This window comes from Notolabrus celidotus, chromosome 21 (genome assembly GCF_009762535.1).
Source record: "Notolabrus celidotus isolate fNotCel1 chromosome 21, fNotCel1.pri, whole genome shotgun sequence".
Taxonomy (NCBI): Eukaryota; Metazoa; Chordata; class Actinopteri; order Labriformes; family Labridae; genus Notolabrus; species Notolabrus celidotus.
The window spans coordinates 13,199,528-13,214,697 of record NC_048292.1 but is presented as its reverse complement, the minus strand read 5'-3'; the positions used below and the strand labels follow the sequence as shown (position 1 = coordinate 13,214,697).

The following is a 15,170-nucleotide window of genomic DNA, read 5'->3' as shown; positions in this document are numbered from 1 at the left end:
CTTAGGCATTTCCTGCGTCACATGATGCAAAACTGAGCAGTGGCGGTTCTAGACCAATTTTACTGGGGGGGCCAGGCTGGGGACAAGGGTGTTGTCACAGGGTCACATTCAACCCTGACAAAAGAGACTGAGAAGGGCGAGGACCGGCTGAGAACAAACTGACAAAACATCAGTGCATCCCAATATACTAGACATATATACTACTGTGTACTATATCAAAATGCAGACTGACAGCAGCTGTTGGGCTGTTTACACTCAACATGAGTCCCTTAGTGCTCCAAGGGACTGGAACCAAGTTCCACACGCATGTGTTCCGCCTTTAACATAGGAGCGATACCAAAGCTTTTTTTATTGTATAATAATTGTTTGGTGTGGAGGGGGGGCTACAGGGGGGTCCAGGTTCAGTTTTACAGGGGCACTGGTCCCTGTTGGCCCCTCCCCAGAACCGCCACTGAAACTGAAATGCAAAAATGTCAAAAATTGACAGTATATCAAGGATGTACATTATAGATCTGATTAGCTGATCAATGCGCTGCAGGCGGAAGAGCAGGTCTGTGTTGCAGGCATGAATAGTGCAACAACGAAGGGACTTTCTGGCGGCAAAGTAAAGTTCTGAAAAAAAAACCAAGTAGAGCGTACAACTAAACTGAGGTGAGTTATAGGGTCGGAATCAAGCGGCAAACTCCAGTCTCAAATTATGAAGCCCATGCAGAAGTTTTACAAACTGCAGTTCATCGAGAATCTGCTTGAGGCTGGCTGCAGAAACACCAGAAACCACATAGACATGAATGGGAAAAAGACAATCTTTGCAGCATTAATAAACATGTTTACAGCCTGGTTCAAAAAATGGCTTGGGCTAATTTCTCTATCGGCACACACTGTGCGGGGGTGATTTTTTTTCTAAAGTGACGGTTCAGAAGATATTAAGATTACAAGTTTATACCCAAATAAGGACATGACTGACTTGACTCCTGGACAGGAACACATAGCTGTTGGCTCGGAGGCTCAAACTCCGCCTCTTTACCTCACACTAATGGCCCTTCTTAGCCCTACTCTCCTCGACTTGACTCGACTCCACTCGGTTTGTGTTGTGTTTCCACGGGCGCGGTACCTCGTGTCAGATGCCAGTTTTTCGTACCTGCTCTGCTCTGGTTCCAAGCGAGCTGAGCCGATACTAAAATGTGACGTCGACAGACTGCCGGCCACTGATTGGTCAGAGAATGTCATCAACGAAGAGTCACTGGCGCGCTCAACCTATGCGCTCAACACAAGGAATCAAACCCGCCATTTTTAAAAAACGATACCAGTACTCTTTTGCTCTTCTTTTGCTTTCCTCTCTCACTCAGCCTGCGACAAAAAAGCCACAGACCGAGCAGCAAGTACACCATTGCCTACATGTCCTCCATTGTTTGTGATTGTTGTGTTTGTGTTGTGTTCAAAATGACGTGAACGCGGTTTCGCGCAGCTGTGTTTATGACGACCCCGCCCACCGTGAGTCGGTACTCAGGCTGGTGGAAAAGAAACCCAAACCGAGTAGAGTTGAGTCGAGCTGGAACTGTGTACTGGAAAAGGGCCACAAGTTTGTTTGAGTTCCGCATTTCCAATATGGCTGCCACTGACGATTGGCTTCAAAACAGCGTTCAGGAACAGATGGGTGACGTCACGAATACTACGTCTATTATTTATACAGTCTATGGTGGGAATCTTTCAAAATTCACTAAATCACATGGCAGAAATGACACCGTCTGCAGAAACGGTAGCTTAGCTGGCGTTCCATTTCTCCCTGCAGTTCCTGCGCAGCATCTGTTGTGGCCCCTACAATTACTGATGATATAAAACTCATACAACCCCACTTAAAAAAAACAGAAATATCCCTTTAATGACAGAATCCTCAGATATGGTGGCATGTCTGAGTTCTACTGAGTATGTTTTTTTTGGAACATGGGTACAAAGAAAATCCAAGGTTTGCTCTGTAATAAGTATTTATATCATGAATATGTTACTCACCAGTGGAGAAGCAGGTCTTTTTGTGACACTTTGTGAATTCAATGGTGAAGTACGTGACCAAGGCATGGACGTAATCATTGCGTTGGATCTGCAGACAGAAGGCTGAGGTGAAGGACAGATCCTCTGGCTTCACAGTGTAGATGTCCACCTCCTGGGGAAAAAAAGGACTTTAATTTTAGTTTAGTTTATAAAGACTTTGCTTTGAGGACATATCATCAAAGCAAAGTGTGTGTATGAAACCCTATGTGAAAGTGTGCACATAAGCTGTCATTCACCCCCTGCTATTCCCCACACACGCAGTTCATATATATGTCAATCCTTTCTTGATAATTCACCATGATTATTGTGCGTGTGTGTGTGTGCTTGTGTGTGTGTGTGTGTGTGTGAAATCCCACAGGTTGAATCACGGCTGGCAAGCGAAGCCTGCTCACAGTACACATGCTGTGTGGGTGTCCTCCCTCAAGTCTACAAGGGGAGGAGGCAGAGTGTGAGTGCGTGTTAGTGAACACAGCGTCTGTGAGTTAGTTCGTGTCTATATAGAGCACTGCCTCATGAATATGGCTACAAATTTAAGTATCCCATTTTTGTAACATGGTGGGCTTGACACTGGGAACAGAATAGGAGTGGAGCAGGTGTAGGTCTCTGCTTTGCATGCACACATGGTGATATTTTTAGGAGAACTGGAGGGAAAAATTGTACTCCTTTGCAACATGTTCATCTTACCCAGTCATGTCGCTTCAGCATGACAGATTGTGATTCAGCACCTCTGTCCTTTCCAATGATACAAAGCTGGTATCATATACGGAAAATTGTAGGCGGGGAAAGAGAACACATAAAGGATCCCCAGGAGCGACTTTGTAATTTTAGCATGCGGAGAATGAGTGGCAGTTTGAATTAAGACAGGGTGAAGTGTCTGTCAGCAGGGAGAAGGGTGGAAAAGCCCTGAAGACTTACATGTGAAGGAGATACAGACACTGAGAAATAATTTTCAGACTAGCATGAGAGTGACCTAACACATAAATCACCTTTTCTGTGAACAAAAGAAAGGTTGCTGCTCATAAAACTGACAGAGAGCCTGTTTCATTCCCATTGGGCACTCGATGCCTCTTCTTGTAGGGGAGAACAGGGTTGGTTGTCACACTTTTTACAGTTTTGATGATTGCTCATCATCAAAACATCTTTCAATAGTCTTTCCTACATTAAATTGAAGCTTAATGCGTTGGCTTCAAATGTGTATCCCTCTCATTTTCCAACTCATTGTAACAAAGAGGCAATTAATTATCAAAGACACTCTGACACATTGTGACAACCAACCCCATCACCACTGGGATGGTTGTCACACACTATGGGGTTGGTTGTCACAATGGTATTTCAATGGGACAAATCTTTGAAAAAAGGCAAGAAGGAAGAACTAATTTTGAAAGTTTAATTGCACTGACAAGTAATAGGTCTACATAACTTCATGCATTTTAACATAAAATGAGCAAGGAACATGAACAGGAAACACATCTTTAGGCCAGCCTATATAAAAACGTGACAACCAACCCCAAAGAGAATGTGACGACGAAACCCGACTGGATTTTTTTGCTAGCATCAAGGCTAACAACCATCTAACAACTACTTAGCTAGTTAATACAAATCTAAACTATAGCTTTCCCCACACACTTTGTAAGGGTAACACTTGTTTTGTTATAAACCCATCGTTTAAAAGCCTAGAAGAAAAATACTGAGGAGCTGAATATTTACAATTTGACATGAAAAACACAAAAAGTCCTCTCACCTCAAGTTCAGCTGTCTTACTCCAGAGAAGACTATATAGGTGAGCTCTGATCCTAATTCTGGAAATGTCCATACCACTATTTGAGAGACAGCGCCCTCTGGTGGTTGTAAGATATAACGAGTGTGCCAACCAACCCGTGTGACAACCGACCCCGTTCTCCCCTACAACATTTTCAAGAAAGAGAAGCCCTGTTTGTGCTTAAAGGAGTGTCGCCTCACGAGGTTTCAATCAGAGAGTTTGAGGATAAATTGTAAGAAGTTTGATCCAAAGGGTGAGAAACACAATTCAAAAAGATAACGGAAAAAGGAGCAAGAGGAATGAAGAGGATAAGAAAGAAACAAAAAGGAACAGTGACAGAGGAAAACCAATGAAAAGAAAGGTTGAGGTGGAAGGAACTAACAAAGAAAGCTATCCCCTCCCATAATGCTCTTATCCTCTTTTTATTTGTGAGATAAAGGAAAAGCCACTGCTGTATCTTCAAGCATGGAAACAGAGCTGCAGACTATTACAGCTACAGAAACCTCTATTATGTAGCAGAAAATAGACCCAGCCAACTGGGGATGTTCAGAGGCTTGTAGATTGATAGCTGTCTGTGATTCTTTTTTAGGAACTCATCCAGTTAGATTTAAAAAAAAAAAAAAAAAAAAAGACTCATACCAAAAAATATCAAAGATACAGAGTGGTGTGTGTTCTAACTTCTTTATTGTGTTTGTGTGTTTTTTTTAACAAGGATATAGACTAACCTTTAGGAGGCAGGCATTAGTCACCACCTGCTTTGGATCTACCACATCCACCAGAGGCTCTTTGATGGCCACATTGCGAATGCAGCTCATGTCGAAGCCATACACGTTCTCCCACCCTGTGCACACAAGAGCATACACATGTAATGGAAGGAAACCACTTGCACAGAGCAGGTAATGTCTGGGTTTTTAATGTCCTGAGTTGTGGTTCACCTGCAGAGCTTGATTCTCTCTGTTCTTGCCAAATTGTCAGTGCAAAAAAGGTTAGCAGAGAAACTACAGCAAAGCACGTAACCCTGGGAGGAATAACAGTCCTCACTGTCTATCTGCCTATCCAGCCACAATGTGGAGAAAGACAAGCCCTCTTCAAAATAGATCCGGGCCTCCTCCACCTCCTCCACCATGTCTGGCTTGTGTTTTTTTTTTTTTTATATATAATTTGGGCTGAAACCACCGAACAGCGTTTCCCACCTCCATTCCCTCTGTCCCTCCACTACACCTTGCCTTGTCAGAGGGCCAAACACTGAGTCTGAACAATGAGAAGGTGGAAAATGCCAGCGACTCAGAGAGAAACTAAAAATAAGAGCGGGAGGGTTTGGGTAGACTGAATTCTTTTGGGAGTTATTTGAGAGCATGCACTTTTTTTGTGCATGTCAAAATGCAAAGGAACAAAGCAGGCCACCTGTGCAGTAAGACTTTACTCAGTAGGAGTTATAAACCCAGATTTAGAGCCTAAGTGCAAGTGTGAATGGCAGCTTTAATATTAGTGCTTTTATCTCGATTACAATGTTAAGCTCAGCACTCATGCAGTGATATATATTTGGAAATTAGAGAATATCTAGAGAGAAGTACGGCAAACTAATCACCACAGATGCTGCCAGGTCAGTGCCAAGAGGTGGCTGTCAGCCCCCCTTGAAATTTGATTGGACTACCCAGGTTCCTACCCAAAATCCTAAACTATTATTAGCAAGATGCCTTGTTAGTGGTGGGACTCATTTTAAAATCAACTATTTTGTCTGTGTTACAACAGACTGCTTGTAGCTGTCTAGGATTTTTAATGTAGAACTTCTTTTGTCAAGAATTAAGCTCATACAATTTGTATAATGCTGCTCTGTTGTGTCACCTTTTAGAGTTAAAAAATGATACACATGAATATTACATCTGTATATATGTCCAAAGCTTGATCCGTAAGGCAACTGGACTGGTAGAAATTCTTGAAGACGTTTCACCTCTCCTCCGATACGTTTCTTCAGTTCTGACCAGACTGGGGAAGAGCTCGAAGATATAAGCCTCTAACAGTCGTGGGTGTGTCCAGGGGTCACAAAGGGTCCTAAGTGGGGTCGTTAGTCTAGTTCCTGACAGTCGTTAGGGTGATGGGTCAGCTGTGAGTCGATAGAGTCACATGGTCTCTTGTGTGAGTATGGTCTTACTTGTTTTGACAGATAATTCAAAACAGCATTGTATGTAGGAGATAAAATACACACCCATTCAAAGAAGACGATCTTTGCAGCATTAATAAACATGTTTACAGCCTGGTTCAAAAAAACGGCTTGGCTCTGCATAGCTAATTTCTCTATCAGCACACACTGTACGGAGGGGGATTTTTTTTCCAACACAATATTTCAGGAGATATTAAGATTACGAGTTTTTGCCCAAATAAGGATATGACTGACTTGACTCCCAGACGTTGGCTAGGAGGCTCAAACTCCGCCTCTTTACGCCACACTATGCCTGGTTGAGTTTTCCAATATGGCTGCCGCAGACGATCGGCTTCAAAACAGCTCTCAGGAACAGATGGGTTATGTCACGGATACTACGTCCATTGTTTATACAGTCTATGGTGCCGATAGAGAAATTAGCAAAGATCGTCTTTTTTGAATTGGTGTCTATATGGTTTCCGGTGTTTCTGCAGCCAGCCTCAAGCGGGGGCTTCATATTTTGAGACCGGAGGTTGCCGCTTGGTTATGACAAAAACCTAACTGAAATAAAATGTAGTATTTGAGTAACAATAAGCAGGTGGGTGGAAACACCACCTTTAAATAACTGCTAATGTGCGCAAACTGAAAATTGTTGGCTGTGTCAACTTTAAAGACAATAAAATCAGTCAGTTGGCGAGTACCGCGATCCCCAATCAGCCAAAATACTGATTCATACAACTTTAATAAAGTTTGTTAGTGACTATCAATCATTTCACTTCAGCTTTTATAAATAAAAACAAACTATGAAGTGCAACCATATTACAGTATTTCATATCTAACTTGATTTCACATCAACCGAAAGTGGTCATTAATAATACACTGCAAAGCTAAGCAGAGAGAAAGAGAGAAACAGAAGTCAGGAGTGACTAAGCAAAAGCATGAGTGAGAAAATATATTTGCCGTAACTACTCACAATGAATCTTAAAGTCCTTGTACTGCCTGTCCTCGATGGCCACCACATAAAGAGCTGCTCTGTCAGGGAACATCAGGCCACCAGGTTTCTGCAAAGAAGAGAAGCTACAGGAGTCAGTGCACACACACACTAAGGCCATCCATCATCTTTATTGTTCACACACCTGGCATGTAATATAAGATCCCATGTGCCGAGATTAAAGCCTGCAGGCAGCTACTGACGTTACCAACCAAACCACTGATTTATGACCTCAGCATATGAGCAGCAGTTACATGCACATGATAGTGTTCAATAAATCCTCTACTTCATCACTGTCTGCTGTGTTTATGCGTCAAAAGCCTCAGATGTCCAGGCAGCTGCACAAAAAACTACACCCAGCCCTCCCCAGCACCGTCGTACCAGCCACTTGTCCCTGGCGAAGATGACAGTGTTGAGCATGGACTCGTAGAAGAGGCAATAACCCATCCACTCTGAGATGATAATGTCCACCTTCTCCACGGGCAGCTCCACCTCCTCCACCTTGCCCTTGAAGATGGTAATGACTGCAGGGTAGAGAGCCACAGAACAGCAGGCGGCAAATTACTTCACGGTATCTTCATCCCATTAATGCAAATTAGACGATGATTCTATACCCAAATGATATTTCTTTATGCCTTGGGATTTCTGCAAATTAGTACATCTTAATAACTTCACTGATCACATGACGCTGTGTTTTACTGCATACATCTGGTTTGCTTTGTTTTCTTTTTTTCTGTTCCGGCCTCTTTGACCAGTGAAATGGAATAATGGGAGACATGTGAAAAGAAAACATCTGCTACATACTTTCAAAAAACAATATCATGAGCAGATGCTTTCTTTGCAAACTAGCTCATTATTCATCATATGATGGTCATTTTCCCCTGACAGTGATAGGCTTAAATGTTGGTTTTATGTTGTACTCTTGTGTAGCTAGTCCGATAAATAGTTGAAATCTGAGAAATAATGATCTTATTACTACTCCCTGACTAATCAGCAATAAAAGGAAAGTGAGCCATGTTTCAAATTATCACAGTATATTTGATAATAAGCTACCCGTAGGTAACAGCTACTGTTAGCTAACCACATTTTTAGCTAACATTCCCGCCAAAACTCTAGCTCACTGTTTATTGGGTTACAAGCATAGGCTGTATAAATAATGGACGTAGTATCCGTAACGTCAGTGCTGTTTTGAAGCCAATCGATGGCGGCAGCCATATTGGTAATGCTGATCTCAACTAAACTTAGTGTGAGGTAAAGAGGCGGAGTTTGAGCCTCCTAGCCAAAAGTTGTGTTCCCACCATAGACTGTATGAAATATGGACGTAGCATCTGTGACGTCACCGATCTGTTTCTGAAGAGCTGTTTTGAGGCCAACAGTGTTCCCGCCTGCCAATCAAGTCAGCTGTGCCTCTCATTGGAAGACTCGTAATCTCAATATCTTCGAAAAAAATTCACCCCCCTCACAGTGTGTTCAGACTACACTCATCTTTTGTACCAGGCTGTAAACATTTTTATTTCTGCTGTAAAGATCGGCTTTTTTGAATTGGTGTGTATGTGACTCCCGGTACTTCCGGAGCCAGCCTCAAGCGGATCCTCGATGAACTGCAGTTTTTAGCACTTCCGCATTGGCTTCAATTCTTGCGGCTAGAGATTGTTGCTTGGTTCCCACCTGTCAGTCAAGTCAGTCATGTCCTTATTTGGGCAAAACTCGTAATCTTAATATCTTCTGAACCGTTGCATTGGAAAAAGTTCAGCCCAGTACAATGTGTGCCGATAGGTAAATTAGCTACATAGACCCAAGCGTTTCTTTGAACCAGGCTGTAAACATGTTTATTAATGCTGTAAAGATCGTCTTCTTTGAATTGGTGTCTATGTGGTTTCCGGTGTTTCTGCAGCCAGCCTCAAGCGGATTCTCGATGAATTTCAGTTTATAACACTTCCACATGGGGTTCATAGTTTGAGACCAGAGGTTGCCGCTTGGTTACAAGACATGCTTGGAAAGGTTTGAGATACAAGCTAACATTTCTGTACTAGCTAACAATCCTGTTGGTTTCAGAACTGGTTGAAAGTTAATCTTGGCTATTGTGAGGCTGCTGTTGGTTGCCGATGAGTTTATAGAAAATGTGTCACTTGAAAACACATTTTTGCAAACCATTTACTTTTCTTGCTAATCAATCAACATCAACAAAAAGATAATGATTTGTCAAAAGTGTATGTTTAAATAGCAATAGTGTGGAGTGATCAGTTGGTTATTCTGGTTAGAGGCTTGACAGGGTTAGCAGGACCCCAACACAAAGACAAGGGCTCTTGTTTCACCCTGAAGAGATTGTAGTTTGGACAACCAACTGTTTTCTATACATTAGCCCACTTGTTAGCTGGCTACCAACTGAATACAGAAACATGTTAACCAAAAAGTTTGATGTAATGATGATTAACTGATTTCAATTTATTCATACAGCTTACAAAAAGTAGTGCTTTTGAGGTTCACCATCTGTGACGCTATCAATGGATCTTGCCAGCTTCCATCGAAGGTAATGTGAGACAAGGTGAACAGTAAGTATTTAACACAACCTGATAAATAGCAAGAAAGCAAGTAATAAAACATAATAGCGGCATTTAAGCTGCCAAACATCAGATAAATGCTAATCTTACAGGTTTGGTACTTGCATTTAGCTAATACTTTTACAGCTAATATTTATGTTTTTTTCCTTGTTTCCCTCTAATTTACAACCAGTATCTTAAATGGTGAGAAAGATGAGAAAGTTATCATTTGCAGTCATTACTGTGTGGTGATATAATACTGGCCTCCACAAAAAAAAGCTGATTTGGATACTACATTGTATTCTTCTATACTTAATTAGACCATCAGTTTTGAACACCTGGGATACATTTATAAAAGATGGAGTAAAATAAAACCTATGATAGCACCTATGAAGTTTTTGTATCAACATGAGTTTGGGGATTCTGATTGATGGCAGGAAATATGGCTATTTGACATCAAGAGATGAGCTGCCACGTAACCATTAGAGCTGTGACTAATATTGTCTGAGTGTGGCGGTAATGATGGAGATATGCTGATTTTTCACGCCACTTCTAATCCAGATGTCATCGCCCTATTCTGTATTAAGATGGATGCATTTAAGATACACAGAGGTATTGGATGACACATTTTTACTTACCATTGTGTAGGTGGTTTGACTTGATGATCTTCTCTGAATATTCGGATATACTTGAACATTCAATCTGCAGGAGCAAAGACAAAACAAGAGTCTTAGATATCTGTTGTTATTTTCCCATTGTTGACAGGTTTGGATATATATCTAAGATATCAGAATCAGTAATAAGCAAATAAATCATTATTTTCTTCCTGAAGGAGGGGACAAGGTATGTTGTAAGCTACCATTTCCCTTCATATAAAAGCGTTTAACCTTTGGGGTAGTATAGCAAGGACAGATTTAATCAAACCCTGATAATCCATCTACACAGTGATGTCCCTACTGGCTCATCTTGGGCCTTGTGAAGCACAGAAACACATACATCATTTTGCTCTCCCCATCCATAAGTGCAATACAGTATATGAATCATACATAACTGTGGGAGACACTGCCGGTAATGTATAACCTGTGACTTTCAGGGGGACAGATGTCTTTTATTGCCTCTGTGTCTAAGACTGTCTGAGAGAGATTAACAATTTCTGGCAAGAGCACAAGAAACCAGCCCTTAAGAGGAATTTTAAAAAATGGTGCAGTATGTGTGTGGATGATTCAGGGAAAGAGAGACAATGGATGAGAGATAATGTGACAGCATACCCAGATATGATATTAATTTGGACACTGAATGGATGGTTGGGTTTTCGCTCTTTAAAAGAAAGCAGGGACGATACAATTGAAGGCTGTGGAGTGTTTTTTTTTATGGAAAAAAAATAAAAAGGTGTCTCTTTTAGTCTCACCCCGTACACGTGTTTGGCGCCGGCATTAGCAGCAAACATAGAGAGGATCCCCGTGCCGCTACCAACATCCAGGACAATTTTATCTTTGAAAACATGTTTATTGTGGTACATGGCGTTCCTGTACGTCAGCGTTCGCACCTCATCTTTTAGCATCTCCTGTAGAAATAGAAGTAAAACTGAGAGTGAGTAGCTCAATTAATAATATTCTTTACAGTCTTCTATAACAAACAAACCAGTATGCTGCCTTGGTGTTACATCCATCTGGAAAACGATTGTAATTCACAGGAAATAAAAAAAACAGAGCACACAAACCACATTGTTTTATATTAAACATATGAACAAGTATACAATAAGTTCAAAGCAGGCCTATGCATATATTTTTTTCATGCATATTGAGGCAGATAAAGGCCGAATTTAGGCCAAAAGCCTTGGTGACAGTCGAAGGAGCTTCTTGAAATAGACAAGAGTACAACACAAAGCCTTTAGGGACTGCCTGGTACCCATCTCCCTGAGCCCATTCACACATCCCACTTTCCATCTTTCTTTCTTCCTTTCCGTGCACTCCTCTAATCAGGACACCCTCTTTGTCTGCGAGCACACAAAAACCTGACCCACATGTTAAATATAAACACTATTTAAAGAGGTCTATATGTCCCCTTACTTTCCAACACCACTCCTTTGCATATCAAGGTCATTAGATACCGTATAGCTCAACAATCTTGATTTTTAGTTGACTGTAGTTGCCTTTAAAACAGACCCAACAATATATCCATATTAAAACTATTCTTTTGATATTATGCTGAAGGTGGAGGGCTGAAAAGCTGTTATACTATCCTACAGATGTATCTGTAAAAGTGTCTTATTGAGTACTTTCCAACTGATAAGACAAACGATAGAGAAAATCTGAGGGGCCATATTACTAGGTACAACAACAAATTTGGTTATTCATTAGCTAACATCACACAACAACTGCCATTAGCATTCAATCACTTCCTTGCTTACATGATCCTATGAAAATGTGTCTCCATACAAAAGGAAAGGCGTAAATAACTAGTTTGAGGTACAGTGTGCAAGTAGTAGCTAAAAGTAAGGTAATCAGTAATGTTAGCTTGGAGGTGTAAATGTTACATGTTGTCTAACGCATTTAACTTGATACATTGCCTGTTGTCACTTCAGATTTTCACCATTCATTTTATTTAATCTACTTTAATCTAATAAACTAAAGATCCTGGAAAGAACTTTTGGGTTTTTGTCCATTTTGTCACCTCTGTGGATAAGCGACCCTTGCTTGTCTTGTCCTCTACATCAGGGGTTCACAAAATGTGGGTCGGGACCCCCTAGGGGATCATGAGACACAAATGGGGGGTCGTGAGATGTCATTTCTTTTTTAAGTTATCTAAAACTAGTTCATTTTACCCATTACAGTAAAAAATATCTACAAAAATAGTAGTTAAACTTGAAATAAAACCTTGAAAATAGAAAATGTAATGAATTTTCTGCCTTTCTTTGTTGCCAGATGACTCCTAAGTTTAGGGTTAGTGAACAGTTAATTATCAAAAGCATCAGTAGCAGTAGGTTAATTTATAATGGCACAGGAAACACAGCTACATGCTCATAAAGGTAGAGTTATTTTTCACAGATCAGCTAAATGAAGCCACATTAAATCACTTTGAGGGACAGTGGGGGTCGCAAGTTTTTGGCATCATCTGTCACCTACCCCCTAGCACTGATTTCAGACATTACAATTGACAATATAGAAACAGTCAAACTCTTTGCTGATGATCTTCTTTGCTTTGTGTACCATAAAAAACATGCAGGAAGCATCTGGTATGGTTCTTATTATGTATCCAGCCCCTGGCTTGCCTACCTCATGGATGCCAAAGTGAGCATAAGAGTCAAAGTAGTAGTCCCGTGATGTCATTTCCTCTGGGCTGATGAACTTTGCTATCTTGCCTCGACCAGGACAGGTGGCCAGGCCCGCTACATGAGGCGTATGGGGGATGCAGGGCACATGGTGGGTAGTAGGCACTGGTTTAGGCAGTGAGGAGGGCTGGGCTGACTGAGAAAGTGGGGATGTGACAGGCTGTTGCCGCTGTTAAGGAGGAATAAGAAAAGTGAGGGAGTTGATTCAGGAGCTATTAATTACAAACAAGAAGGATTCAATTTTTTTTAGGAATGTGCCTCAGGCATTAACAAAACAGGACATGCCAACAAGTCCATAAAGATCTGATAGAAACAGATGTACTGCAAGCTGTGTAAGCAGAACTAAATCTTGAAAACATACAGTCTTAGTCATGACACAGACAGGAGCAGGGGTGGCGTAGTGGGGGGAAAGTAGGACTGACTACCTAGGGCCCTTCATGGGCCTGAAATAAAATGTGTTTTCTACTACACTTTTCTTTAGTTTTGTTATAACTGCAATAAGATAACTATAATTGTCTGAATAAATAAACAAGTATTCAGAATTCCTTTCTGGAAAAAAGGGGAGTCTCTTCCTGTCGACTAGAATGATCCGTGAGATGCGCGTCTCATGCCTAAAGTGGGAAATTGTCATATTTTCACAGCATCTAGTGTGGCTGAATCTGATTGAAAGTAAACTGTAGGTTTTTAGAGTTTTATTTTACCTCATGAGGTTAGATTATACCAAATAATGCCCCCTTGTTGTTATTCAACAAGTCACTTGGCTTCAAATAATCTTGTTTAAAGAGGTGGACAGTCTGAAGGTCAATATTGTGCAGTTACATTTGGAGAAATTGTAAAAAAATATATATATATGTATATTGATTGGCCAGGACTCCTTTGTAAAAGAGACTTTGTATCTCAATGGGACTATTCCTGGGGAAATAAAAAAAGATTAGATTTAGATTTGAGTCAGTTAACCAGGATAGTTTTAAGCATATATTTTTGTTTAATGCAAATAAACCAGTATTATAGCAGCAATGTTATATTTTGTAGGGTTGGCTGTGCTGATGGGGCCCACTGAGATATCTTTTCAGGGGGCCCAGAATTCCTGGTGACGCCCCTGGACCGGAGACTCAGTGGAGAGCCGGCTGCAGCTACAGAATCCGTTTCAGCACCAAGGACAGCGGAGATAGCCACGTCCATGCATCTTCTATGTTTCTGTGTATTCAAAGCGAAAATCTTCTGTGTGCAATTTTACTTTAGTTGCATTAAAGCCAAATACTCAGATTAGCTGTAACATCTGCATGACGCTGCGAGACACTTTCCTTATCTTGCGCGCCATCATACTGCTACATTGTCCCTCATATAAGCGGTGTTAATAAGAAAAACACATATAAACATAATATTCATTCAAGTGGGGTGTCACAATGTAAATATACGTAATGTGAGTGTCCCGGTCCGGGTATTACCGGGTACAGGACACCACAAGGTCCCTACCTCCGAGCTGTCCGCCTCCGCCATCTTCCGCCGTAGCAGCAAACAACGCGACGAATGCCTCAGTCCCATGAGAGCCGACGAGATTTAAGCTACAACTCTTCAAAAGAGTGCAGAGGATGGAATGTCTCACCAGAAAGAAGCTGTCAAAAATTAAACTGAACCACCGAATACATGGCTGGAGTACATGTAAGCATGAAAGTCATTATAAGACACGTGAAGGTATCAGAGTTTAAACCAAATTAAATCCATTCCCAGAGAAAAGTTGTTAAATGGATGTTCGCAGAGGGGAAAAGCGCACAGAAATCCATACTGTGGATGTGATACAGGTTGTTTCAGAGGGAGGACTCAGGATGGCAGATCCGGCTATTGGTGAGGGAGTCTAGGCTGCGACTGAAGGGTTGCAGGTTTGATCCCAGCAGGAGTCAGAGGGTCTGTCAACACCCGGGCGCCCCTTTTTGATGTCCCTCTGCAAGTTATTGAAGCCATACCTGCTGCTCGCCCATTTTATATTCCTCAAGAAGAGAATCCGAGAAAATATTGTTACCCACGACCAGAAAGAGAGGCACTTGCGCACTGGATAAGACGCATCTTTTACCCCACTTTTCCAAGAAACACAGTCAGACTAATGAGGAAGCATATCATTTTTATCATTTAGTCTTTTTCTGATAGATTCCCCAGAAAGAGAAAGTTGAAGCGGATTCAAACTGCGGCTGTACACTCCTGCTATTGAGCTCCTCGGTGGAGAGAAATGAGTCGTGACAAAAGTATTGTAAAAACAGTCACCAGAAAAGGAAATAATAAATCTGTAAATCTTTCCATAGACAGATCAGATGCCTCCTCGCACCAAGACTTTCGCCACAGAAGCAGAAACCCAGCTCTTCTACGGC

General features: G+C 41.4%; 1 protein-coding gene across 1 annotated transcript in view; it reads right to left on the bottom strand.

Moving 5' to 3' along the window:
* LOC117805009 (protein arginine N-methyltransferase 8-B-like) overlaps positions 1 to 15,170 on the bottom strand; it is a 20,158-nt gene extending 4,988 nt beyond the window's left edge. The window contains exons 1-8 of the mRNA XM_034673527.1: positions 14,284 to 15,170; positions 12,752 to 12,976; positions 10,885 to 11,040; positions 10,115 to 10,178; positions 7,318 to 7,460; positions 6,919 to 7,006; positions 4,531 to 4,646; positions 2,008 to 2,158 (exon numbers count right to left, since the gene is read on the bottom strand). Of these exons, the coding sequence (XP_034529418.1) occupies positions 2,008 to 2,158; positions 4,531 to 4,646; positions 6,919 to 7,006; positions 7,318 to 7,460; positions 10,115 to 10,178; positions 10,885 to 11,040; positions 12,752 to 12,976; positions 14,284 to 14,352 (1,012 nt within the window). The 5' untranslated portion in view covers positions 14,353 to 15,170. The remainder of the gene's footprint in view (positions 1 to 2,007; positions 2,159 to 4,530; positions 4,647 to 6,918; positions 7,007 to 7,317; positions 7,461 to 10,114; positions 10,179 to 10,884; positions 11,041 to 12,751; positions 12,977 to 14,283) is intronic.